General features: G+C 46.3%; 2 protein-coding genes across 3 annotated transcripts in view; both read left to right on the forward strand.

The window, feature by feature from the left end:
• The window catches only part of CDH1 (cadherin 1), a 76,965-nt gene extending 66,254 nt beyond the window's left edge, over positions 1–10,711 (forward strand). The window contains exons 9-15 of the mRNA XM_075536729.1: positions 1,484–1,728; positions 3,501–3,646; positions 5,173–5,397; positions 5,715–5,945; positions 6,680–6,810; positions 8,147–8,290; positions 9,328–10,711. Of these exons, the coding sequence (XP_075392844.1) occupies positions 1,484–1,728; positions 3,501–3,646; positions 5,173–5,397; positions 5,715–5,945; positions 6,680–6,810; positions 8,147–8,290; positions 9,328–9,537 (1,332 nt within the window). The 3' untranslated portion in view covers positions 9,538–10,711. The remainder of the gene's footprint in view (positions 1–1,483; positions 1,729–3,500; positions 3,647–5,172; positions 5,398–5,714; positions 5,946–6,679; positions 6,811–8,146; positions 8,291–9,327) is intronic.
• A 7,499-nt stretch (positions 10,712–18,210) lies between these two features.
• The window catches only part of TANGO6 (transport and golgi organization 6 homolog), a 196,287-nt gene continuing 190,246 nt past the window's right edge, over positions 18,211–24,251 (forward strand). For both annotated transcript variants that reach the window (XM_075537016.1, XM_075537015.1), the window contains exons 1-2: positions 18,211–18,364; positions 22,691–23,337. In XM_075537016.1, the coding sequence (XP_075393131.1) occupies positions 18,268–18,364; positions 22,691–23,337 (744 nt within the window). In that variant the 5' untranslated portion in view covers positions 18,211–18,267. The remainder of the gene's footprint in view (positions 18,365–22,690; positions 23,338–24,251) is intronic.

Genomic DNA, 24,251 nt, shown 5'->3' on the forward strand with positions numbered 1-24,251 from the left:
ATGAAGCCTACCTACGTCATGGAGGGTAAGGAGGAGGGTCATCCATCTTAAATGAGCTGATCATCGATGCTGTTAGGTGCCCTTGACTCATGGCAACTTTGTAGACAGCAGACTAAACACTGCCAGTTCTGAGCCACCCTCTTAATTGTTTTGTGTGGGCCTATGGTGTGAACCCACTGTGTCAGTCTGTCTTACCGAGGGCCTTCCTCGCTTGGACTGACCCCTCCTGCACTGGGTGTAATGTCTCTTTTCCAAGGCCTGGTCTCCCCCAGCAGGAGAAAACGAGGCTACCTGTTTCTGTAAAGAGTTACAATCTCCGAAACCCCAACAGGGTCGATGTGAGTTGCAATCGACTTACAGAGGTTTGGGTTTTGGGGTTCTCCCTGGTGGCCTGTTCAAAGCACCTGAGGCAAGACTGTTACAGTCTTCTCGTCTGAGGAACCTTCCTCTTTCTTGTAAGACCTATTGGTTTGGTTTAAACTATTGTTCAGTTTTAATAAGACTTCTGGAAATCCATAATACTTTCAGTATTCTTCACCAACACCCTAACTCAAACGCATCAATTCTTCTGTGGGCTCTTTATGTATTGTCTAGCTTTCACATGCATAGAAGGCCACCAAAAGTACCCTGGCTTGAGTCAAGTGCGCCTTAGTCCTCAAAATGGCATATTTGCTCATTCAATGGTGTGTTTTTTTGTTCTTTGATGCCTGATCTCTTCGACACCTCGTGATCACACAGGCTGGTGTGCTTCTTCCATGTGGGCTTTGCTGCTTCTGAGCTAGATGGCCGCTTGTTTACCTTCAAGCCTTTAAGACCCCAGATGCTATATCTTTTGATAGCCGGGCACCATCAGCTTTAGTACTTTTTAAATTAAATTTCTAACTACTAATTTTCATTGGTGTGATAGTTGATTTATATGTCAACTTGGCTACATGGCATATATGGTTCAACTCAAGTCCACATGTCGCTAAGAAAGCATTTAGATATGAAGAATATTCATGTTGTATTGGGCTCTTGTACAACAGGCTTGCCCAATACAACATGAATGTTCTTCATATCTAAGTGCTTTCTTAGCGACATGTGGACTTGACATATAAATGAACTATCACACCAATGAAAAGGGTGGGTTAGAAAGGAGGATCCGATTGCAAGGATCTGCATGCAACCTTCTCCCTGGGGGATGGACAACAAAAAGTGGGTGAAGGGAGGCATCTGACAGTGTAGGATATGACAAAATAATAATAATTTGTAAATTATCAAGGGTTCATGAGGGTGGGGGGGTGGGGAAAGTGAGGAGCTGATACCAAGGGTTCAAGTAGAAAGCAAATGTTTTGAGAATGATGATGGCAACAGATGTACAAATGTGTTTGACACAAGGGATGTATGTATGGATTGTGATAAAGAGTTGTCCGAGCCCCCAATAAAATGATTTAAAAAAACTATAAAGTGTATTTTATCCCCTGTGGTTTTTTTCGTTCTTCAGGGCTTAGATTTTGAGGCTAAGCAGCAGTACACTCTCTATGTGGCCGTGGAGAATGTGGACCCCTTTACGGTCACTCTTTCCACCTCGACAGCCATAGTGACTGTAGACGTGGTGGACGTGAATGAAGCTCCCATTTTCATGCCTCCTATTATGAAAGTGGAAGTGTCCGAAGACTTTGCCGTGGGCCAGGAAATTACGTCTTATACCGCCCAGGAACCAGACACGTTTATGGAACAGAAGATATCGTACGTATAAAGGTTTTTTCCGTGCATGTAGCAACTATATCCCTCTAGGGGGAAAAAATGGACAAGACACACAGGAAAACATACACCAGTTCTACAGTTTCTGTATACAAGTCAGCGCTGTTGATTACTTTCTTCCACCCGCCGCAGGTCCTCACATTGTAGACACTCCTCCCGATCCTTCCTCTCTTGCTGCCTGTGAACAGAGTTCTAGGACAACAGTGCTCACTCTCCTTACCGGGACGTGCTCCTGTCTTTACACTTTCTTTGGGTCCGTTTCTCTCTTTTTGTGGTTTAAATACTTTTATTGGGGCTCTTACATCTGATCACAGTCCATACATTCCTCCAGTGTGTCAAGCACATTTGCACATATGCCGCCATCATCATTTTCCAAGCATTCTCTTTCCACTTGAGCCCCTGATATCAGTTTCCCATTTGGTTTCTTTCTTTTTTTTTTTTTTTTTAATTTCATTTTTATCCTCTTTCTCCTGCCTTATGATTTTTCCTTCTTTCTGTAGTCAGCCCTTCTGGATCGAATGTGCTTTCTTTCTTTGGGGTCGTGTGGTGCAGTGGAAATATACTTTGAGTTTCAAAATTCTATTGTTTGTTAATTCCATTTCTTCACCAGCTTGAGGCTACCTTAGAGTATGGTGTTATAGCTTAATGCTTCTCCTCTTTTCCAACTTCTAAGCAACCATGATCACATAAATCACAGCCACGGACACTGCAAACACACCCGCAGATGAACCAACAGCCCGTCACCTTGCACAAAAAAGATGACTACTCTTTGAAAGCTGGGTTTGACTGGAAATCCCCTTGCAGAGGAATCTAGGGGAGGAGACTAGCCAGTCAAGGTGTGATGTAGCACCGATGAAAAATACAACTTTCCTCTACTTCCTAAATGCTTTCTCCCTCCCCCCCATCATGATCCAAATTTTACCTTGAAAGTCTGGCTAGACCAGAGGATGTACGCTGGTACAGATAGGAACTGGAAACACAGGGAATCCAGGGCGGATGATCCCTTCAGTACCAGTGGTATGAGTGGCAATACTGGGAGGGTGGAGGGAGGGTGGGTTGGAAATGGGGAACTGATTACAAGGATCTACATGTGACCTCCCTGAGGGGGAGACAACAGAAAAGTGGGCGAAGGGAGACGTCAGACAGGGCAAGATATAACAAAATAATAATTTATAAATTATCAAGGGGTCAGGAAGGAGCGGGGAGTGGGGAGAGGGGATAAATGAGGAGCTGATGCCAGGGGCTTAAGTGGAGAGCAAATGTTTTGAGAATGAGGGCAATGAATGTACAAATGTGCTTTACACAATTGATGCATGTATGGATTGTGATAAGAGTTGTAAGAGCCCCTAATAAAACTACTAAAAAAAAAAGAAAGCTGGGTTTGAAGGCACGTGTAGCACCCTGGGGGGGTGAACAGAACCATGTGGACCGCTCGAGCGCTCAAAGGCAGCACCTCTAGGTTCCGTGAGTCATAGTGTGATTTCCAGAAGTGGGAAAGGCCTTCCTCACGGTGTCTGCTCACCCTTCTGAGGAAGATTGATTCCTGCCTGTAGTACAAACCGTGAAAATGCTCTCAAGCTCTTCCCGCGAAACGTGTGAATTTATGGTGAGAAAGCAAATTTGGCAAAACGTCGAGCAAGGCAAGCCTTTTGTAGGTTGGCTGTTTTTCAGAATAACCTGTGAAACCCGGTGTGTCCATGAAGAGGGACCGTCCCGGCTACGGTGCCTGTTCTCAGCCAGACTTCACGTCCTTTCAGGTATCGAATTTGGAGGGACACTGCCAACTGGCTGGAGATTAACTCAGAGACGGGGGCCATTTCCACCCGCGCCGAGCTGGACAGAGAGGACGTGAACCACGTGAGGAACAGCACGTACACGGCTCTCATTATCGCGACCGATGATGGTAAGGCTTTGCTTGGGTCTTCGCTGCATCCCTCTTCTCATTAGCTAGTCTTTCTGCTCCCCGCCATTCTTTGGAGGCCTGAGCTCATCTTCGTTACAACAAAAGACACACACCTGCATTCTCACTGTCGAAAATTAAAACAATTTGAGTCAAGCCGAAGTTCCTCTTAATTATATTCCTTCCACGTGTATGCCTCATTCCTGCCCTGTGGGAGCCAGGTTACCTGGGTTCGTGGCCCACGTCCAAGTTAACCACTTAGGTAACTAGGACCTCATTGTTCAATACGGTATGGCCTTCGCTCCCTTTTATCTGACAAACGGGGCGACAATAATAGCTCACCTGGATTAAATGTGTCAGCCTGTGTTCAGGTGCCGGGAAGAGTGTGTTCCACATCAAACATGCTAGATAAGCCCTGTCGTTTTTATTACCATTATCATCATGTCTCTTTGCTCCTTTCTTCTTAATGCCTTCTTTGTGAGTTAGGTGAAAGTTTACCCAAGCAAATTTGTTCTCCGGACAGACCGTCCCATGGGTGCCGTCCCAGCAGGTGCTGGCACGCTCCCCAGATACACCCCCTTCAGTTCCCCTGCCCCTCCTTGCTTTTGCGCACATGTGATCGGGTTAGTCTCCCATATGTTTGTCACTGTGCCCCCAGACAGGGAGCCCTGGTGGTATAGTGGTTATGAGTTGGGCCGTGACCCGCATGGTCGGCAGTTCAAAACTACAGCAGCTCTTCGGGAGGCAGACTGGGCTTGCTTGTCCCATAAACATTACAGTCTCAGAAACCCACAGGGGGTCGCTATGAGTCAGGGTTGACTTGGCAGTGAGTTTGGCTTTTGGTTTGGGTGTCCCTATATGTTTTATTTTATATATGACTATATAGCTAACATACACAAGTAGCCCTACAAACTCTCATGTGATTATTTCCACGAATACAAGCATGTACACCTTCCTCTGACAAACAACTTTGCAAACAGGTAAAAAACATCTACTGGTTGATCACAACCAAAAATGCCGTGGGAATAAAGAGAATGAGCGCTTCTTCAACCAGAACCAACCCAAACCCCACAAAACTCCCTTCCATCGAGCCACTTCTGGCTCATACAGAACTCTTCTTGACAGACTGCCTTTCTTGGTTTCCAGTTTGTAAATCTTTGCAGGAGCTGCCTGTCTGTCTCCCTTAGAGCAGCTGGTGGGTTTGAATCCCCAACCTTGTGGTTCACAACACAACAACCCACTGAGTTTCCAGGGAGCCTCTTGGAGGAGTTAAAATGTGGTGGATGAGGAAAAATCACAAGAAGGAAAAGGAGGAGGGTGTTCTTGGTGTGAGGAATCAGGAGAGACCTACCCACCTAGGACAAAGATGTCCTAGGGATTAGGGGCAGCATGATCGGGGGTGGTGGTAGGCTGTGGCCCGGTGACTGGTTGCTGAAAAGCTGGGATTAGATTGGGCTTGCGTTGATGGAAAGCAGTGGTGATTCATGAATGTTTCCAAGCCGCGATGTTCCTTCTGTACTCTGCTTTAGGTTCTCCCATTGCGACTGGCACAGGGACCCTCGTCCTGGTCCTCTCCGATGTAAATGACAATGGCCCCATACCAGACCCTCGCAATATGGACTTTTGCCAGAGGGACCCACAGCCCCATACCATCAACATCATCGATCACGATCTTCCACCCAACACTTCCCCATTCAGAGCAGAACTGATGCCTGGGGCCAGTGTCAACTGGTCCATCGAATACACAGATGCGGGTAAGTGCTGCTGCTGCAATTTTGGAAACTTTACTTTGATTCCCATGCTTTCTGTTTTCTTCATTCAGTTCAGAATTTCTCTTCTGCACTTCCTTTTGTTTGGTACTGTTTCTTTTTCCCTCTGCAGCTGAGGCATTCCACAACGGCGGCCTCTTCCCTCGCCTGTCTCCCTTTTCTGAGAGCTGGTTCTGGGACATACTCTTAAGCTATCTAATGGCCTTTACACTTCACCCACCTTTGGAGCCTGTTGCTTAATGATCTTATTTGAGAGTCCACCGTGCCGCAGGTTCCAGCTCTGATTTTTGTTGCTTCTCCAGCCCGAGAATCTCTCATCTTGATGCCAAAGGGCCATTTAGAGCTGGGTGACTACAAAGTCAACCTCAAGCTCACGGATAACCAGAACAAAGACCAGGTGACCACCTTGGATCTGCTGGTGTGCGACTGCAAAGGGGCCGTCAACAACTGTAAGAGGACTGTGGCATTGGCCGAGGCAGGCCTGCAAGTCCCTGCTATCCTGGGGATTCTTGGAGGGATCCTCGCTTTCCTGAGTAAGTGCCACTCTTGAACTTCACTTCCCTAGAAATGATTGGGCTTGGTTTGTTGGTTTGGTTTTGTGACTTAGGTGGGCAGTTTACATCTCAGCTCATTGTTGTGCATTCAACAACCGAAACAGGTGATTAACCTGTTCCCTCCCTCTACCCCTTCCCCCAGATCTCCTCCAAATCTCCTCCTTGTGGTTTGTCTTCCAGTATCCGTCCCTGTCTCGATGACCTCATTTCTCCTCTCTCCATGGCCCCTTCAGCCTCTTCACCTTTCCCTTGTCCAACCAGCCACACTCCTGCCTCAAAGCTTTGCCTTGCAATCTCCTCTGACTGGAAGACTTGCCTCAGAGGGTGGGAAATGGTTGCAATTGGTTTAAGGTCCCATTAAAGGCTGCATTTAAAATGATATCGAAGTGCCTACCGTGTTATACTGAGCGAGCCCAATGACACAGCGGCTAAGGCGCTCAGCTGCCAGCCAACCGAGTGTGTCAAACCCACCAGCTACTCCTCAGAAGACGCGCACTCAGCTCTACTTTGTAGTCTAGTCACTCGGCGGTGGCGGGCCGTGTTGACCGTGCACAGGAGCGTTAGGGGTGTGAGTCTAGTTATGTGGACTGACTCCTGCGAGTGTTTTCAAGAGAGTCAGCAGTTCTCCAAGGAGGCGGTGGGGCTGGGATAGCGGCTTCTGAGCTTCTTTCCCATGGCTCGTCTTGCTCTCATGTACTGTCTCTCCCACCCAGTCCTGATGCTGCTGCTCCTGCTGTTTGTTCGGCGGAGAAGAGTTGTCAAGGAGCCCTTGCTGCCCCCAGAAGATGACACTCGGGACAATGTTTACTACTACGATGAAGAAGGAGGTGGCGAAGAGGACCAGGTGGGACTCTGAAGAAATGTCTCCATGTAGCATGAGCGATACCGAGACGTCAGGCATTTGAAATAGCTCCATGTCACTTATGCGCTGCATCTGCAGGGTCTTTCCCGAGGAAAGAAACATCGTCACTGGCCATCACCATCCACTTGACCACAGCTAACATGTAGTGGTCGCCGACTGCCCTCCACTCACAGCAGTTAAATCATCCCTCCAGGCCCATACAACTGGGAAATGGCAAACCCGCTTGTCTGGCTCGAGAGCCTAAACTAAATCACAGTAGCTAACATAATTTGCTTTCCGCGAGTTCTTTGGCTGGGCCAAATGGTTTTCACTCTTTAGGGGATGTTATATCTAGATCCTATTTATTTTCCCCTGGTTTTAGGGATGCTCTTAACCTGTCCTACCCTGGAGTTTTCCAAGGAACTTTGAGAGCATTCTTTATGTGGAAAGGAAGCCATGCGTCCTTTCCCCAGAGTCATACATTTGTTAGCAAGGCTTGCTATATATGAAGTCCATTGAGTACAGAGAGCTCTGAGATTTCATGGTGCTTCGAAGTCAAGGCACTGTCACTACAATAAAACTATACTAGGGTTACCCAGAATCTCAGGAGCCCACAAAAATAGCTTATTTTTCTCATGCTTTTGTGGATTAGCTGGAGCTCAGCTGATCCAAACTGGATAGCTCTGACTTGATGCTAAACTACATGCTGGGTCCAAGACTCTGGATGCAATTCTCATCTCTCTCTCTCTCTCTACTAGCAGGCTTATGTAAAAGACACGTCAAGTCTTTGCCTGTGTTGTATTAGCTAGCATCCTATTGGCCAAGGCACCTCATGTAGCCCAAGAGCAACATGAAGGGATATATACCTGATACCTGTGTGCTTCCTCCACAATAAGACCAAAGCAAGTGATATAACAATTGGTTCATTGAGGCAAGAACTGGGAAAGGAGTGACTATTTCCTGAATGATATGCTGCCACAAACACCCTATGAAAAGTTGTTAACGCGGCACAACGTACCGTAGAAACTCGACTACAGCCGACCTGGATATCAGCAGAGGCAACTAACTGTACCACAAAGGCTGCCTAAAAAATGTGCTGGAAAAACTTATGCATGAGTTTATACGGTATATCTGTCCCAAGAGGTGCTGTGGTGGTTGTTTCGTTGTCTTTGCTCTCAGTGCTACTGAGGCACGTCCCCTTCAAACGACACATGCTGCTAACCAGCGTGCAGTGAAGGCATCCAGCACCATGGCCATTGCACCCAGTCTTTGGTGGTTATTCTCAGTGCGACTGCTTCTCGGGGCCCCCTTTTAACCCTCGGTGTCCTCTTCTCCCAAGGACTTTGACCTGAGCCAGCTGCACAGGGGCCTGGATGCTCGCCCTGAAGTGATCCGCAACGATGTGGCACCAACCCTCATGAGCGTGCCCCAGTACCGTCCCCGCCCTGCCAACCCGGATGAGATCGGGAACTTCATTGTGGAAGTAAGCAAGCAGGGATGGCAGCGGTGTGCGTCCTTCCAGACCCGAGGAAAGGGCAGTTGTGTCAGAAATGAGGGAGAGTCTCTAGGCTTGGCCAGGCTGCACCTCAGCTGACCGCTGCGGCCCCCTTCTTATTTTTCTTATAATATGTCTCCCAGCATAATTTCAGAGCAGTTAGAAGCTTGACTTGCTCTGGATGAATTTGCAGAGTTCCTATGGTAAAAGTAGGAATTGCCAGAAAAGAGTTAGTGGAAATAGAGGTCAAACTCAGGAGCTTCCCAGGAGGTCGGGTTTGGGCTCCCGGCAGTCTGAGTCTGAGTGGAGAAGGCTTGTTACGTGTGTGGCGTGGTTTGATCAGAAGGCTAGACAAGCAGCATCCATATGGTATGTGTCAGAAACGCCCTCGGCTCTGCGGACCAGTGGTTTTAAATAAATAGGAATGGACTCATCTCATGTAATCAGACGGCCTAGAAAGGCCCCTTTATTCTGGTCACTGGGCCCTGTGAGAAAGCTGGGGTGGGAGGAGGGCTGGACAGGCCCCTCCCACCATCTTTTCAGGTGACACTTGGGTTCAGAGCCTCCCGCTGTTCACTTTCATGCTCAGGTCATTCTGTGTGGTCATGGCTTTTTTTTTTTTTTTAATGAAAATAATCCATAAAATGATTTTTTTGATTAAAAGAAAAAAGAATCCATTTGTTGTTTTTGAAAGTACAAAATCTGAGCACGAAGAAAACCCACTGTTTTTAGCCTTGATCCTGATTTCTGGCAGAGGGGCCCCACCTGGACTTAGGGACCGCCCATCCTAATTGGATGATGCCCTTGTCTAATTTACCATGTTGGCTGGGGGTGGAGGGGGACTCTCTGTATTTTCATGGGTTGACCTTGTTGGCATGCATCAATCTGTGCTGGCACACGGAAAGGCCCTGTTGTGTCCTGCGTGGCTCGTGAGCACACCTAGAGAAGGTGCCCTTGCCGGAGATGACGGGTACCTGTGCGGCTTCTTTCCCTTGAAAGCTCTTGTTGTCCCCCTTCCTCTTTAGAACCTAAAGGCGGCCGATAGCGACCCCACCGCGCCCCCGTACGACTCTCTGCTGGTGTTTGACTATGAAGGAAGTGGCTCCGAAGCGGCCAGTCTGAGCTCCCTGAACTCCTCGGAGTCAGACCGAGACCAGGACTATGACTACTTGAACGAATGGGGCAATCGCTTCAAGAAGCTGGCCGACATGTACGGAGGCGGCGAGGAGGACTAGGGGACTGGAAGAGACGGGCGACCCATCCCTACCCCCCGTGGCAGGACACGCAGAAGGAACCAGGAACGTCTCTCTTGGTTTTCTGCTCCCTTCACTTGCGATGAGTTCTGGGCCAAGAGAAGCCCTGCAGTCAGTCTGGCTTTAGGATAGCTCTGATTTCTCCTTAGTTATTCGACCCTGTGTGCGTTAGAGAGGCTTTGACTTGTCTCCTGAACCCTTTTTCCTTTCAGCCCTCTCTCCATAGTGAGAATGGCGACAAAGACCCCTGAGCTTTCACTCTTTCAAAAGAACAGCTGCAGCCTCCGGATGCTGTCTACCCCTTACCAGTGCCCCAAGGGCTCTCATTTTCAGAAGGAAGGAGGGTTGATTGCCCTGTTTTTGTTGTTTGGTGTACATGATTTCTTCTTAATTTGTGTGCTCTTTCCAACACTGCCCTAGTGCCCACGCTTCCTCCTCCTGAATTCCACTGCGCTGAGCCGGACGGGATTTTCTGAGCAGAGGCAGCGATCGCCAGGACTTTGCCTGGAAAGTCACAGGCAACGGGTCTTAATGCTGGCTAGATCTCCACTGGGGACTCCGGCGTACGTTGAAGACCCTTGGCCCATTTTTATTTTGTATGTAACTTGAAACAGGCACCTACCTACCTATCCATGGCCTGGCTGTGGTAGGAATGTGTGGGAGGTGAATGTCATTGTTGGGCAGGGGGCTTTGAGCTGTAACCGTGGGGAGTCTTCAAGTGCCACTTAATTTTTCATGTGGAGCAAAATCACTGGAACAAAACCAGTGACATGTTCAAGATGTAGAATAGTGTGTAAAGTGCTGCAGCCAAACCCGGAAGCCAGCGGAGAACAGCAGACGGATGTGCAGAGTGAGCGGTGGGGCTGCAGGTGGGTGGAGGGGGAGTCGGCGTTGAGCCTGGCAGTGGAGTAGACTGATGTGGGCAGTGGAAAGGTGGGTCTACTCATATCTGTGAACGTTCTTCCGGAATGGAAAAATCTCAACGTGTTTCTTCCCAGGATCCTTGTACTCTGTTTGTACCCCCCCAAAGCGCAGACTTCCCAAGTGCCTGCTTTTGGTCATGTCTACAGAAAACGCTGGCTGATCTGGGTGCATTTGTCCCAAATTTGAAGTGTGTGTAGAACATGGAGACTATTAGAAAACACATATTCTTTCTTAGGAGCAGAAAGGGGTGGGGTGGGGGGAATTTCCCGATGGGAACTACTCAGCAAGACGGAGTATTTTCTTTTCTTTCTTTCTTTTTTTTTTTTAAGATGGAATATTTTCAAGAAACTTTTCACAACCACAGGAAAGAGGTCCTCTATATTGCTTTACTGTCTGTTGGCTGTTTTGTTTTTTTTTTAAGGCGGGAAAAAACGTTTGCGATCACACCTCGGAATTGTCTAATTTTTCTGCATTTTCTCTAATGTAGTTTTTTGTAGAGAATGTCCTCATACTTCTGTTTGAGTGTAAATGTTTGTGGGTGTTGATGATTTTGTATTATCTTTGGGAGTGGAGTAGGAACACAACTCAAACAGAGATAATTCTTGAATATGCATTTTTATAAATTTTATTAAATAAATTTGTTAAATCCTTGCTGAACTGTTTTATTTCATTACACTACAGGGAACTTGGTCAAAACCAGGAGAAAAACACTTCCTATGGAAATGGCTTCTTCAGAACTCCCTGTTGTGCTAGTGGAGGCACAGTGGGGACATGACATTCACCAGCCCATCCTTCCAGGCAGCATGGGTGAAGTCAATACAAGCCCACTTCAATGGGGTTTTACCATGGGCTGAACTGAGGGACAGAACCATGCTCCAAACAACATCCATTCAATTAGCAAAATCCATGGAGGTTGTGAGGGTCAATGTAAGCCAGCGGTTCGCCACCAGAGAAGGTTGTAATTCATTCCCACTCACCCAGGAGGTGTAAAATAATTTCTGGAGATACATCTGGGGAGGAGTGTTACAGTCAACTGTCATCTGGTCAAGACCAAGGGTATTGCTTAACATCAACACACAAGACTGTCCCCATGGCAAAGATCCATTCAGCCCCAAATGTCAGTGCTACCACTGTTGAGAAACTGGTAGACACCTGTAACTTCTTTTTGCTGGAGGCTGTAAAAGCACAATCTGAACAACAGCATCTTTTGAAGTTTTATTAGGTTCAGATCCATGGGTAGGGGAGCATCATTCCTCTAAGAAAATGCCCCTAGGTTTGAGCTTTGGCAAGTTTCCATACAGATCTATAAAATAAGGAGAATGTGCCTACCTCGCAGGGTGGCTGTAGATACTAAATGAGTTTATTTATATCAAGCATTTGGAAGAATGCCTGACATATGACTAATCCATTGTCATTGAGTTGTTTCCGGCTCAGTGTGATTCTATAGGATTCAATAGGACGGTAGAACTCCCTAGGATTTCTGAAGTTTTACATCTTTACGGGAACAAACAGATACATCTTTCTCCCAAGGCATGACTGGTTCAAACTACTAACCTTGGGGGTAACAGCTCAACATGCAACCCACTATTATAGTGCTGTTAGATATTTTTAGTGTTAGGCATGAGCAACTTCAATCAAGGTGTTTTTTTTTTTCAATCACGTTTTATGTAACCAAACCAGCTACCATCCAATTGATGCTGATGCATGCCCACTAAGGGACTCCAACTCCTGGTAGTGCCCACCATAACACAAGTGCTTCATAGATAGGTGTATGTTAAATATTTGTGTTGTTTCTTGAGGTTGGCTTTGAAGGCTGGCTGGCTAAGACTGCATAGGAAGACGTGAGGCACGACAAAACAAAAAAACAGTCATGTGAGCACAGAAGCCCCTGTGTTGAGGATACTAGCAAATGGATGGGCCACTTATTTCTATATTGTACATGGGAGGCTGGGAGTTGGCTTCAGAAACCTTACACTGGGTTGCTGTGACTGAATCTTGTTGATGGCGGGGCTTTTTGTTTGTTTGCAGGAGGGTGTGTGTGTGTGTGTGTGTGTGTGTTGCTCTTGGAAGACTTACTAGGGTTGCTATGAGGTTGACTGAACCCCACAGCAGTGGGCTTGTTTTGGGGTTTTATGTTTGATTTATAATGGAAATATTTAGACTTAGTGCCGGAGCTTCCACTTGTATTTTTGTCCCAGGCCTTAGAAAATCTCAGTGGGGAGTTTTTCCCACAGAATGCTTTGCATTCGTTTCACTAAATGTTTAAGATCTCAAAATGATCTTGTGAAGAAGGTCAGGATAACTTTTCACGAAGGGCTTGTTCCCACATGGAATTGAAGCATCGTCTCTTACCACAGGCAGTCCATAGGTTACAAATAAGATCCTTCCTAGCTGTGTTTGTAGGTACGTCACATCAGGTGGCTTGGCCTTATTTTAGTACAAGAAAAGGCTCAGGCTCTCTTCAGTGATTTAAAACCTGCACAGGCAGCAATTAAAGATGATGGGGATGGATGGGTGGTGAGGAGGGTTTGATTCATTCGTTCAAAGGAATAGCAAATGTACAAAACATGGAAGGGTGAGTGGGACTTTGCTTGTGTCTGACGTAACCCGGGGACTGCCTGAACCTGCAATGAAAAGTGTTTTTATTTTAATAAATCACTTCATTGGGGGCTATTACATCTCATATAACAATCCGTTCATCTATTGTATCAAGCACATTTGTACATAGGTTGCCATCATCATTTTCAAAACATTTTCTTTTTACTTGAGTCCTTGGTATCAGTTCCTCTTTTTTCTCCTCCTGAACCCTTCAGAATTTATAAATTACTTTAATTTTTATATTTCACACCATCTGCTGTCTTTCTTCACCCATGTTTCTGTTGTTCATACCCCAGAAAGTGTTCTAGTTAATATTCTAGGTGGGTTATTTCCCTTTCAAAAATGTTTTTCAATTTTAACATGTTTTGGCAGTATTTTACTTGTGAAAAGGGATGGTGGGGAGAAATATAATGTGTTAGTCTGGATTGACTAGAGAAACAAATTCATAGACATGTGTATAAGAAAGAGCTTTATATCAAAGAGTAATTGTATATTAAGGAAACATGCTAAAAAAAGAAAACATGCTATCAGATATTGAGGTGAAATAAAGAAAACATCCCAACCCAGTCCAGATCAAGTCCATATGTTCGATATTAGTCCATATGTCCAATACCAGTCTATGAATTCCTCTTCAGACTCATGCAACAGATTCAAGGACATCAAATGCAGGAAGATCACAGGCTAGTGGGTGGAAAATCTTGTGGATCCAGTGGTGGTGGAAGCATCTTAGTGCTGGCATGGGGCTTCACATGGTTTCTCCAGTTCCAGAACTCTGTCTGGCTCCATCAGTGTAGTTTCATGTGGCTTGTCAACAGGAAGGTTTCTCGCAAGGAGAGTGTGTCCCACCTCCAGGAAGAAAGGCAGGAGTTCCCAGAATCCATAGAAGATCATGCAGCCTCATTGGCTGTGACCTGATTGACAGGCTAGACTCCACCCCTTCCCTCAAATTGACAGATTATGGAACTGCCACACACTGGTACTATGATGTATCTCTTTTATAGCTGACATTGCTGAGCTCTTGAGAGCAATATGACTAACTCCCCTCCCAGAAACTGAAAAACTTCTCGAGTCGATGCCAATTCATAGCCACCCATATGTAGGGCAGGGTAGAACTGCCCAAGTAGGTTTCTGAGATTGTAACTCCTCATGGGAGTAGAAAGCCCCAACTCTTCTCTCTCCCTACAAAAGCAGCCCATGTGAAAAGGGTGCTTACTGAAGGCCATTATCCCGATTAGTTCTTGGTTCCACGCCCGGAGGCTACTCAGCTTTGATGACTTGGTCAGCTGCTGTCCCTCAAGTCTCTAAGAACGGACTCCTTGTTGGCTGACTTCAAGTCAGTGGAACACACGCTACATGAACACAGACTTCTGTGTGAGAGTCTGCACAAACATGGCTCTCTGCAGAGAGGCAGCAGCCACCTTAGATCAGCGGTTCCCAACCTGGGGTTGAAAGACCCTTTCACAGGGGTCTCTGTGAAACAAGTGTTTCCCATGGTCTTAGGAACCGAGACACGGCTCCTCTATCCATTGTTTCCAGGCGGTCCTCCCAATGCATATAAATTACATCCACCTAGGAGTACCTGGTGTGAAGACTGTTACCCCATACTACACCATGCTTCAAGACAAAATTTCATTGATTTGTCATTAGAAATATTTCACAATAGATAAAGACATGGTTTTTTGTGATGAATCACTATGCTTTCATGATGTTCAATTTGTAACAATGAAAATACACCTTGCATATCAGATATTGACATGGCGATTCATAACAGCAGCAAAATGACAGTTACAAAGTAGCAATGAAAATGTTATGGTTGGGGGTCACCACCACACGAGGCACTGTCTTAAAGGGTCACGGCCTGAGGAAGGTGGAGCACCTCTGCTGTAGGTCATACCACTGCCCCCTCAGGGTTCCCAGGGTAAACATCTGAGCCAGGGGTCCTCAACGTTTTTAAATGGGGCCAGTTCACTGTCCCTCAGACCTGTTAGAGGGCCGGACTATAGTTTAAAAAAAACCCAATAAATTCCTATGCACACTGCATATATCTTATTTTGAAGTAAAAGAATAAACGGGGCAAAAACACCCGTGGGCTGAATGAATGTCCTCGGCAGGCGGGCCGCAGGTGGTATAGATGCGAACTGCTGGCCACCTCATTCTCTTGCAGGGCTAGGGGTGAGCTCCAAACCACCACCCTTTTTTCTAGCAGGCGGGGGCTTATCTTGCCTCACTAGGACCCTTTCTCCAGGTACTCAAATGAAAAGCATGAAACCCACTCCCTCGAGTGGATTCCGACTCGGAGTGACCCCATGCGAACTGTGCAGGGTTTGGAGACTGCGTTTCTGTGGGAGCAGATCACATCATCTCCTGCAGACCTACTGGTTGGTTTGAACTTCCAGCTTTCATTTCCTGGGCACCGCTTAACCCACTGGGTCATCAGGGCTCCTCCAGGTGCCAGAACCCTGGAGTTCTCTGCCCAGTGTGACCCAGTGCCCTCCACCAGGGGCCCCGACTCCTCCCTGTGGGGTGTGTGCACTCCTATGCTGAGAGGGGCCAGGTGGTTGCTGCTTGGGGTTGTGTGGAGATCTTGGCCTTCCAGGGCCCCTCCTGATGCCGAGAGAATTCAAAGACCAAACTTGCAGGTGGAACACATTTTGTTCCCCAAAACGTCCAGCAGCATGAACTTGGTATAAGGACCTAAGAGCAGTCAGTGGTAAATATTCAAGCGATTATTCCAATTAATAATTCATTCACGCTGCAGTCCTCTGAGGAAATGGAGGTTCACAGTGGGTAGTCCCCAGCTAAACTAATCAGATTGGTGTCTCCACTCTCAGGAGGGTGTAGGGTCTAACATGGACACCTGAGCTGTGTTCAACAAGCCAACAAGCCCCGCAGAGGCCCCAAGGAACTGGGGACCTTGGTGCTGGGCTCTGGCAGTGAATTTTAAAGTCCAGAGGGAGGGGTTTACACTGTTCTAATGACCATTTTAAGTCATACAAAAAGATACACTGAAATGCAGTCTATTATTTCATACGGTTAATACTTAAATCAGAACAATGAAAGAGGTACACAAAACCAGATCATGTTATAAAGTTCAAAAATGTTAATGAAAAAATACTAAATAAGAACTTGAAAAAAGGGGGAAAAAAAAGAGGACCTGATGCAAGGGGCTTAAGTGGAGAGCAAATGCCTTGAGAATGATTGGGGCAGGGAATGTATGGATGTGCTTTATACAATTGATGTATGTATATGTATGGATTGTGGTAAGAGTTGTATGAGTCCCTAATAAAATGTAAAAGAAGAAAAGAGAAAAAAATGATTAGGGCAAAGACTGTACAGATGTGCTTTATACAATTGATGTATGTATATATATGAACTGTGAAAAGAATTGTATGAGCCCCAATAAATTGTTAAAATTAACAAAAAAATAAAATAAAAGAATGGGGAACCCATCACAATGATCTACACATAACCCCTTCCCAGGGTGATAGGCAACAAAAAAGTGGGTGAAAGGAGACATGGATCAGTGTAAGCCATGAAAAAATTTTTTATAAATTATCAAGCATTCATGAGGGAGGAAGGGTGGGGGAGGGAGGGAAAAAAAAGAGGAGCTGATACCGAGGGCTCAAGTAGAAAGCAAATGTGTGTTTTGAGAAAGATGATGGCAACAAATGTACAAATGTGTTCGACACAATGGATGTATACATGGATTTTGATGAGTTGTACGAGCCCTCAATAAAATGATTTTAAAAAGAAAAAAAAAAGAACTTGAAAAAATAATTAGACCCTAATTTAAAATATGCCATATTGCTTTTTTTTCTTTCACATTGCTTCTTGATTGGTGTTCTCACTTGCAATATTCTTGGCTTTTATCCAAGCATCATTGACTGTGATTTATTCTTAACCATCTTTTTACTGTAACTGTAGCATTTCATTCCTTTAGAGATAGGTCAATTAAAAAATGGTCATTGTATTTGATATATTAGAAACAGGCTTGATGTATGGATTGTTATAAAAGCTGTAAGAGCCCCCAATAAAATGATTTATTAAAAAGAAAAACAGGCAACTTATTTTCTCTAAACATATGATGTTCATCTTTGAAAAACCCCTTTCCAATTCTGCTGAACTTACAGCAATTGTTCTGACACGATTTTTAGCTCTTTGAACAATTTTCAGCAATTGCATAATTCATTTGTACTATCTCAAGACTGTAAAAGTTGGGTTGTTACACAAAACAAATGAGTGACAGCGTGTCACCCTCTGACTGTTTGGCACCTTTTCTCTTTACGGTATATGTTTACTGAAGTCACATATGCAAGGGAATAAAAATGTAGTATTTCATCAAGAGTATACGAGTTTTATGAAATGAAATATGTACTACAAGCACCGTTCCATTTAATTTTTTTATACCTATGGACAGAATGAACATTACTACAGGGGCTTAGCATACCCTGTTGTGAAAATGAACGTTAAAAAAGTAAGGAATGTGAATTTGTGATTTCCACTTGGGCCGCCGCCCAGCCGTGGTGAGAGAACCCTGATAATAAGTGCCATTTTAACACAACAAAAAATCAGGTATCAATTTGCCACTGAGTGCCACCACTGCCTAAGAGCTTTGTGGATGGCCCGGGAGGGCAGAGCAGGCGTGCCGAAGGACTGGTCCTCAGAAACACTCGTGTCTGCAACGTATCTTTCAGACAACTTACGGCTTGAACCCCTCAAATATTCGTAACCATTACATTCACAGTGGAGACCTGCTTGTACATAGACAGATACATTTTATTTCACCCTGCCGCTTAAGAAAGGTCCACAAGGCTCGGTTGGCCACCGTTCTGCTTATCCAAATGTATTCATTTTAAGTAGGCGCAAGCATCTGCCCCTCTCTTGAGAAAACCCGTGTACTTTTATGATAAATATCCTCTTTTTTCCCTTTTACAGAGGAGTTCGATGACCATCCTGCGTTTCTGAAACGGCGCGTAAAGGTAGATTGTGCTCCCTATGGTTTAGTTCCAGGGGAGGTGAGTGGGCGGAGTAACGCGTGAAAAGGGGGCGTTTCCCGACCCGGCCCGCTGCGCCGTGCGTCGAGGCCCCGCCTCCGACGTGCCCCGGCACGTTCGCCACACTCAACATGGCGGCGGCGGCGAGCCGCTGGAGCACGTGAAGCGCCTGCCGGCGGCGCTTTCCACTCCAGTCATGGCAGCCCACGGGGAACCCGGGGGCCGCGGGGCTCTGGAGACCTGCGGTCTGGAGCGGATTTTGGAAGCACTGAAGCTGCTCCTGAGCCCGGGAGGTGAGGAGACGGACCTCGGCGCCCCGCCGGACCGTGGCCTCTCGGGGCCGCCAGCCTTCTGAGGCGGCTGCCTTCCTCCCGCCGCGCGCTCGCCTCCGGCCTCCCTGGTCCCCGCGGCCCTGAGGCCGCCCCGCTCCAGGGGGCTTCGGCCAGTGTTTGAGCAGCTTCATTTTACCCTTGAGAAACTCGAGGTGCCCGGAGGGGATGGGGTCCGTTGCAAACTGGGAATAGGCTGCATCTCTCGAGCGGTTGCCTTGCGCTAAGCGACCACGGGTAGCGATTTCCTCCCGGCACACGGCTGTCCTCGGAGGGAACCGGCGGACCGGCGTCTCCACCCTCTGAGGGCCCGGGGTCCCGCACCTGCGATGTGCCCATTAGGAAGGGGCGAGGGTTGGCGCTAGGCGCGAATTCAAAACCCAGAGGCAGGCTTTTACAACCCCCCCTCCCCACCGTATGGCCTTGGGCCCCCCAAGTAGTGTACGTGTTCCCTACACTTGTTTTTCACAGCACCTGTTGAGACCCAAGAAGCCGCTGTCTTGCACACCCAAAGGGGCGGTTCTACTCGAAGGCAGGGAGTTTGGAGAGTTATTGAGACATAGTTCACATATACCATGCAGTTCACTCGTTTAAAACGTACAGTTCAGGCAGCCCTCAATGACAGTGCAGCCCAGTTTTTGAACCTTTTCCTCACCCCGGGAAAGGAAACCCTGCTGTGAGCCTTCAACCTCCAGCTCCCATTTACCCCCAATTCCAGTAGGGATTCTCATGGGGACGCCAGGTGGATCAGAGTAGAACTGTGCTTTATAAAATTGTCAGTGGCAGATTTTTCAGAAGTAGGATCACCAGGCCTTTCTTCCCTGCCGCTTTTGGATTAGCAGCGCTCTTTCCGCGATTCTCTTTTTACTCTCTACCTGCTCTAACTGCCCTGTCCTCTGGTTCTTAAGAGGCCAGTGGTATCTATTAGAATGTTCCCTTTACTAAGGCAGCCCTCTCTTTAAAAGGCAAGGAAAAGCAGGAAATTTGCTCAGTGCAATTTTGACCTCATGAAGGTTAAACTCATGAAGGTTACACTCTAGTGGAGAATTAAAGAAACAAAATAATTCCTGATTGTGGTAAGTGCTCTGGAGAAGAGACATTAACGTCAATGGGATTCGAGTGGTAGGTTTTATATTGGTTAAAGAAAGCTGTTTTTTTAGGAGATAATATTGAAATGAAACCTCTTACATACTCTGAGTTGGCATTTTCACCGAGGTATATACATTTAAAAAAAGTGTGCACACTTTCATTAAGAGATACATATAAGAATGTAAAAGAGACAATATGTGTAATAGCTCCAAATAAATAATCAACAGTGGATTGAATGGATAAACTAAATTAGGTGGTGAATATATAAAATGAGATGAACTCACTGGAATACTATATAGCAATAGAAAGGAACAAAGGCACAGTTACACATAGCAGTCTTGGTGAATCTTACCGTGTTAGCACAAGAATCCAGATTTAATGTGCATGAAGTTTAAAAAACAGGTAAAAACTATAGTGGTTAAGAGCACATGTTTAAGTGTTAAACTTAAGAAAAGCAAGAAAGCAATTCCTTTAAAAGTCTGATTAGTAGTTAGCTTTGGCAGAAAGAGGAGAAAGCTGGGGCTTTCCACTCCCATAAAAAGTATTACAGTCTTGGAGATTCACAGGAGCTGTTCTACCCCGTCCTGTAGGGTGGCTGTGAGTTGGCATTGACTGGTGGCAGTGAGTTTGGTTTTTGGCTTTGGCTTGATGGGGAAAATGGAGATCATGATCTCAAAGAGAAAGGAAGGTATCCTTCTGGGACCGGTAATGTCCTCTTTACTTGTGGGTTGTAGTTGCAAGTTCCCTTTTTGATAATCCATTGAGCCGTACATTTTTGTTTTGTGAAATCATTTTTTAAAATCATTTTTATTGGGGGCTCTTACAGCTCTTATCACAATCCATCCATTCAGTGTCAACGCACTTTTGTACATATGTTACTATCATCATTTTCAAAATATTTTATTCTACTTGAGCCCTTGATATCAGGTCATTTTCCCCCTCCCTCCCTCATAAACCCTTGATAAATTATAAATTATTATTATTTTCATATCTTACATTGTCCACTGTTTAGTCTAATCTTTTGTAAGCATATTAAAAACACAAGCCTCTAGGTTTGAGCCAACTGTGTTAAGACATGGAAAAGCATTCCGTGGAAAAGATAATCACAGTTGACCTTGAATCTGGCCTGTTGGACGTACTAGGGGATGAGGGGAATGCTGAAAGACTGGAGAAGTAGCGCATACCAGATCATGGAGAGCTTCGCACTGTGGAAAATAGATTTGTTCTTAAGCGTGAACAGAGAGCCCTTTTGCTGCTGTGTAGGAAGTATGTTTTGGGGAGGAGGAGTAGAGTTAGGGGAACTGAGGCTGCTGCAGTAGTTCCGCTTAAAGAGAATCAAGGATCAGATAAAGAATGTGATAGGAAAATACAGGAAAGCGGGTGAATTTGAGAAATATGGAAGCAGAAAAGATGATAAATCTTGTGATGGAGTGAATACCAGCGATAAAAAAAGAGAAGATTTGGGTTAAGTAGCTATGTTGGATTGGAGGAGGAAGTGGGGCCATGGTGAGAACTGAGAGTTCTTATTTTGCACATGTTGAATTTGAGATGCCTAAGGAAAGGAGGCCTGGCTAGCCACTTAGTTGCTAACCAAAAGGTTGGTGGTTTGAAGCCACTGGCATCTCTGCAAGAGAAAAGATCTGGCACTCAGCTCCCATAGAGATTTCAGTGTAAGGAAAGGGGCCAGTCGACTTTGATAGACAGACACACTGCCAGTCGAAATCGATGGCACACAACATGAAGTAGCATCCAGGTGGAAGTGCCAGGGAGCAGATGGGAATATGTATCTGGGACTTAGAGCTGGACATAAACCAGGGACATGATTTGGGAATTGTTTTTTTTCTTAAATCGTTTTACTGGAGATTCTTAAAGCTCTTATCATAATCCCTAATACATTGTGTCAAGCACATTTATACATATGTTGCCATCATCATTTTCAAAACATTTTCTTTCTACTTGAGCCCTTGGTATCAGCTCATTTCTCCCCCTCCCCATCCTCCATCCCTCAAGATCCCTTAATAATATATAATTTTTTTTAATGCCTTGCAGTGACCAGTGTCTCCCTTCACCCACTTTTCTGTTGTCTGCCCCCCTGGGAGGGGGTTATATGTTGATCATTGTGATCAATTCCACATTTCTCTCCCCATCTTCCCTCCCAGAATTTAGGAATTGTTAACCTATCTCAAAACCTAAACACCAAACCCTCTGTCATTGTGTTGATGCTGACTCATAGCAACCCTGTGGGGAACTGCCCCAGTGAGTTCCCGAGACGGTACCTCTTGGGAGGAGTAGAAAGCTCCATCTTTTCCCCACGGAGTGGCTAGTGCTTTTACACTGGTGACATGTTGGGTTAGCAGCCCAGCAGTAGCCACTGTGCCACCAGGGCTCCTGTGCTAACTTATAGGTGGGTTTAAAAGACACGGGGCTGATAAGACCGTCTTAGAAGAGCATGCGGGGTCCACGACCATGCTCTGGAGCTATCTGCTAGAGGAAAAGATCCTATGGGGTCGCTCTGAGTCGGCACTGACTCGATGGCAGTGGTTTTGTTTTTTGGAGAGAGGCAAAGAAGTCAGCAGAGGAGATACACAGAACGGGCATTGAGGTCACAGAAGGCACAAAGAAGAGAATTTCCAGGAAGGAGTCAGTCAACTTTGTCAACTGCTGTCGAGATGTGTCAGGGCTCCATCTCCAGTAGAGGGCAGCAAAGACCATTTAGGAATTGTTGGGGAAAAACAAGGTAGATCTTTCCAGAGGCAACAAATGAATTCCGTTGAACCCATGACTCTATTTTGTGATCTTCCTCACTAGAATGTAAATCCCAGAAGGGAAGGGACTTGGATTTGTTCCACGTGGTGTTGCCAATACCCAGAGCAGTTCAACTGAATGACTTCCGTAAATTTCAGTTTTTACATTTCAGGCTACAATGTCAGCCTTGTAAGAGAACCAAGGCATGTACATCTCTGCCTTGAAAACTTGTAGGAGGAATAGAAATAAGCAAAGTGAAGACTGTATTATGTGTCAGAGACAGTTCCAATTGTACCCAAAGCCCTAGGGCAGGGTAGGTGCCTGGGACCGCATGGTTGTAGGGAGGGGGTTTCCAGAAGCACTGGCCTAGCGATGAACTGGAGGGGCAAGGCCTTCCACACTGAAGGAAGTACAGTTTGTTTTCCCTGCAGATAACCTCCTTGTCGTCTTTAACAGGATCGGGCTCAAGTTCACTGCAGATCACAAAACATGACGTCTTGTTGGCTACCTTACAATCTAATCTGTCTGCTCTGGAGGAAAAGTTTCTGAAGGATCCTCACTGGAAGACACTGAAAGACCTGAGAGATGAAATAGCCGGGACGGCAGAATGTCTGCAAAACTCTGTGGATGTCACCTGGACTTTTACGTCGCAAACATTGTTGTTGCTTTTGTGCTTGAAAGAAGCCATGCTCCGCCTTGCAGCAGGTTTCCGTCCGGGTGAACCCAACCGTAGCACTCCCGAAGCTGCTCCCGCCCTGAGCCCCGATACGCTTAGTATCTCCCAGCAGAAGACTGTCCAGTCGGTTTTGCAATTTGTGGTCACGCTAGGCATCTGCCCCTATCTCCTGCCTGGTGTTGGAGTCCCTTTGAGGTGCAGGACTGATTTTGGCGCTGTTGTTCAAGACGTGGTATGCGTCAATGCGCCTCCGGATGTCACCCGGAGACTGTACACCACCTGTCGGCTGCTCCTAAACATCGCTCAGCACGCCTCTCTCGGTAGCTTGATTTTCTGCCGCCATTTAGGGGACATTGCAGCAGGATTGTGCCAACTGGGCTTCTGCCCTACCAAAAGAAAACCTCTAAAACCTGTGGAAGAAGCCAAGGTACCTTGAGTGTCTGTGTGTGCACATGTGTATGTTTTTATGTGTTGTCAGACAGTTCTTTAGAAAATGGCTGATTAAAAGTCTTCCTAATGAATGCCAAAGCCTATCCAAGGGCTAAAAAAATCTTTTCAAGGGAGCTAGAACTTTCGATTGTTCGCTGCTAGACCCTTGCCTGCTCAGAGAGTCCATTTTGCCCACATCTTCCTGTCACTGTGGCGTGGGGGTGATGTGTTGGGCTGCCAGCTGCAAGGTCAGCAGTTAAAAACCACCAACTGCTCCTCGGGAGGAAAAACAGGGCTTTCTACTTCCAAAAAGAGTTACAGTCTCAGAAACTCACGAGGGCAGTTCTGCCTTGTCATTTTGGGATTGCTGTGAGCTGGCCTTAACTTGATGGTGGTGAGTTCGGTTTTGGTATAGGTCTTGGCATTGTGTGAAACTCACGGGCTGCTTTTTTTTGAGCCATGGTTTTCATAAAACGAGAGCAACAGCATCTGCGTTGGGTGGTCGTGGAACTCACCGCCGACGGGCACTTGAGCAGTGCTCCCTGCCTGCATTATCCGGGGAGTCGGCGGGGGGCGGGGGGGTGCGGTTGGAGGAACAGGCTCCAGGACTATTACCTGGCACGATGCAGTTTCCCAGGCAGGAAAGGGAAAAGAAGAGGGAAACCACGGCGGGAGAAGTACTTGACAGAAGGGGAAACAGCAGAATGAAGCTGCTGCTGCTCTCAGCAGTACCATCTCTTCATTTGCTGGATAATAATGGACAGGGCCCTCACTGCTTGACTGTGAGGTTAGTTACTTCCAACAGTGGGGGCTCCTGAGGGCCCCCAAATTGCACCCCTCCTCCTCACCTAAGTTCTGAGTCAATGAGAAGATTGCTTACAAATCAAGAGAGGACAAATGAAAACATCACCT

Source organism: Tenrec ecaudatus, chromosome 18 (genome assembly GCF_050624435.1).
Source record: "Tenrec ecaudatus isolate mTenEca1 chromosome 18, mTenEca1.hap1, whole genome shotgun sequence".
NCBI lineage: Eukaryota > Metazoa > Chordata > Mammalia > Afrosoricida > Tenrecidae > Tenrec > Tenrec ecaudatus.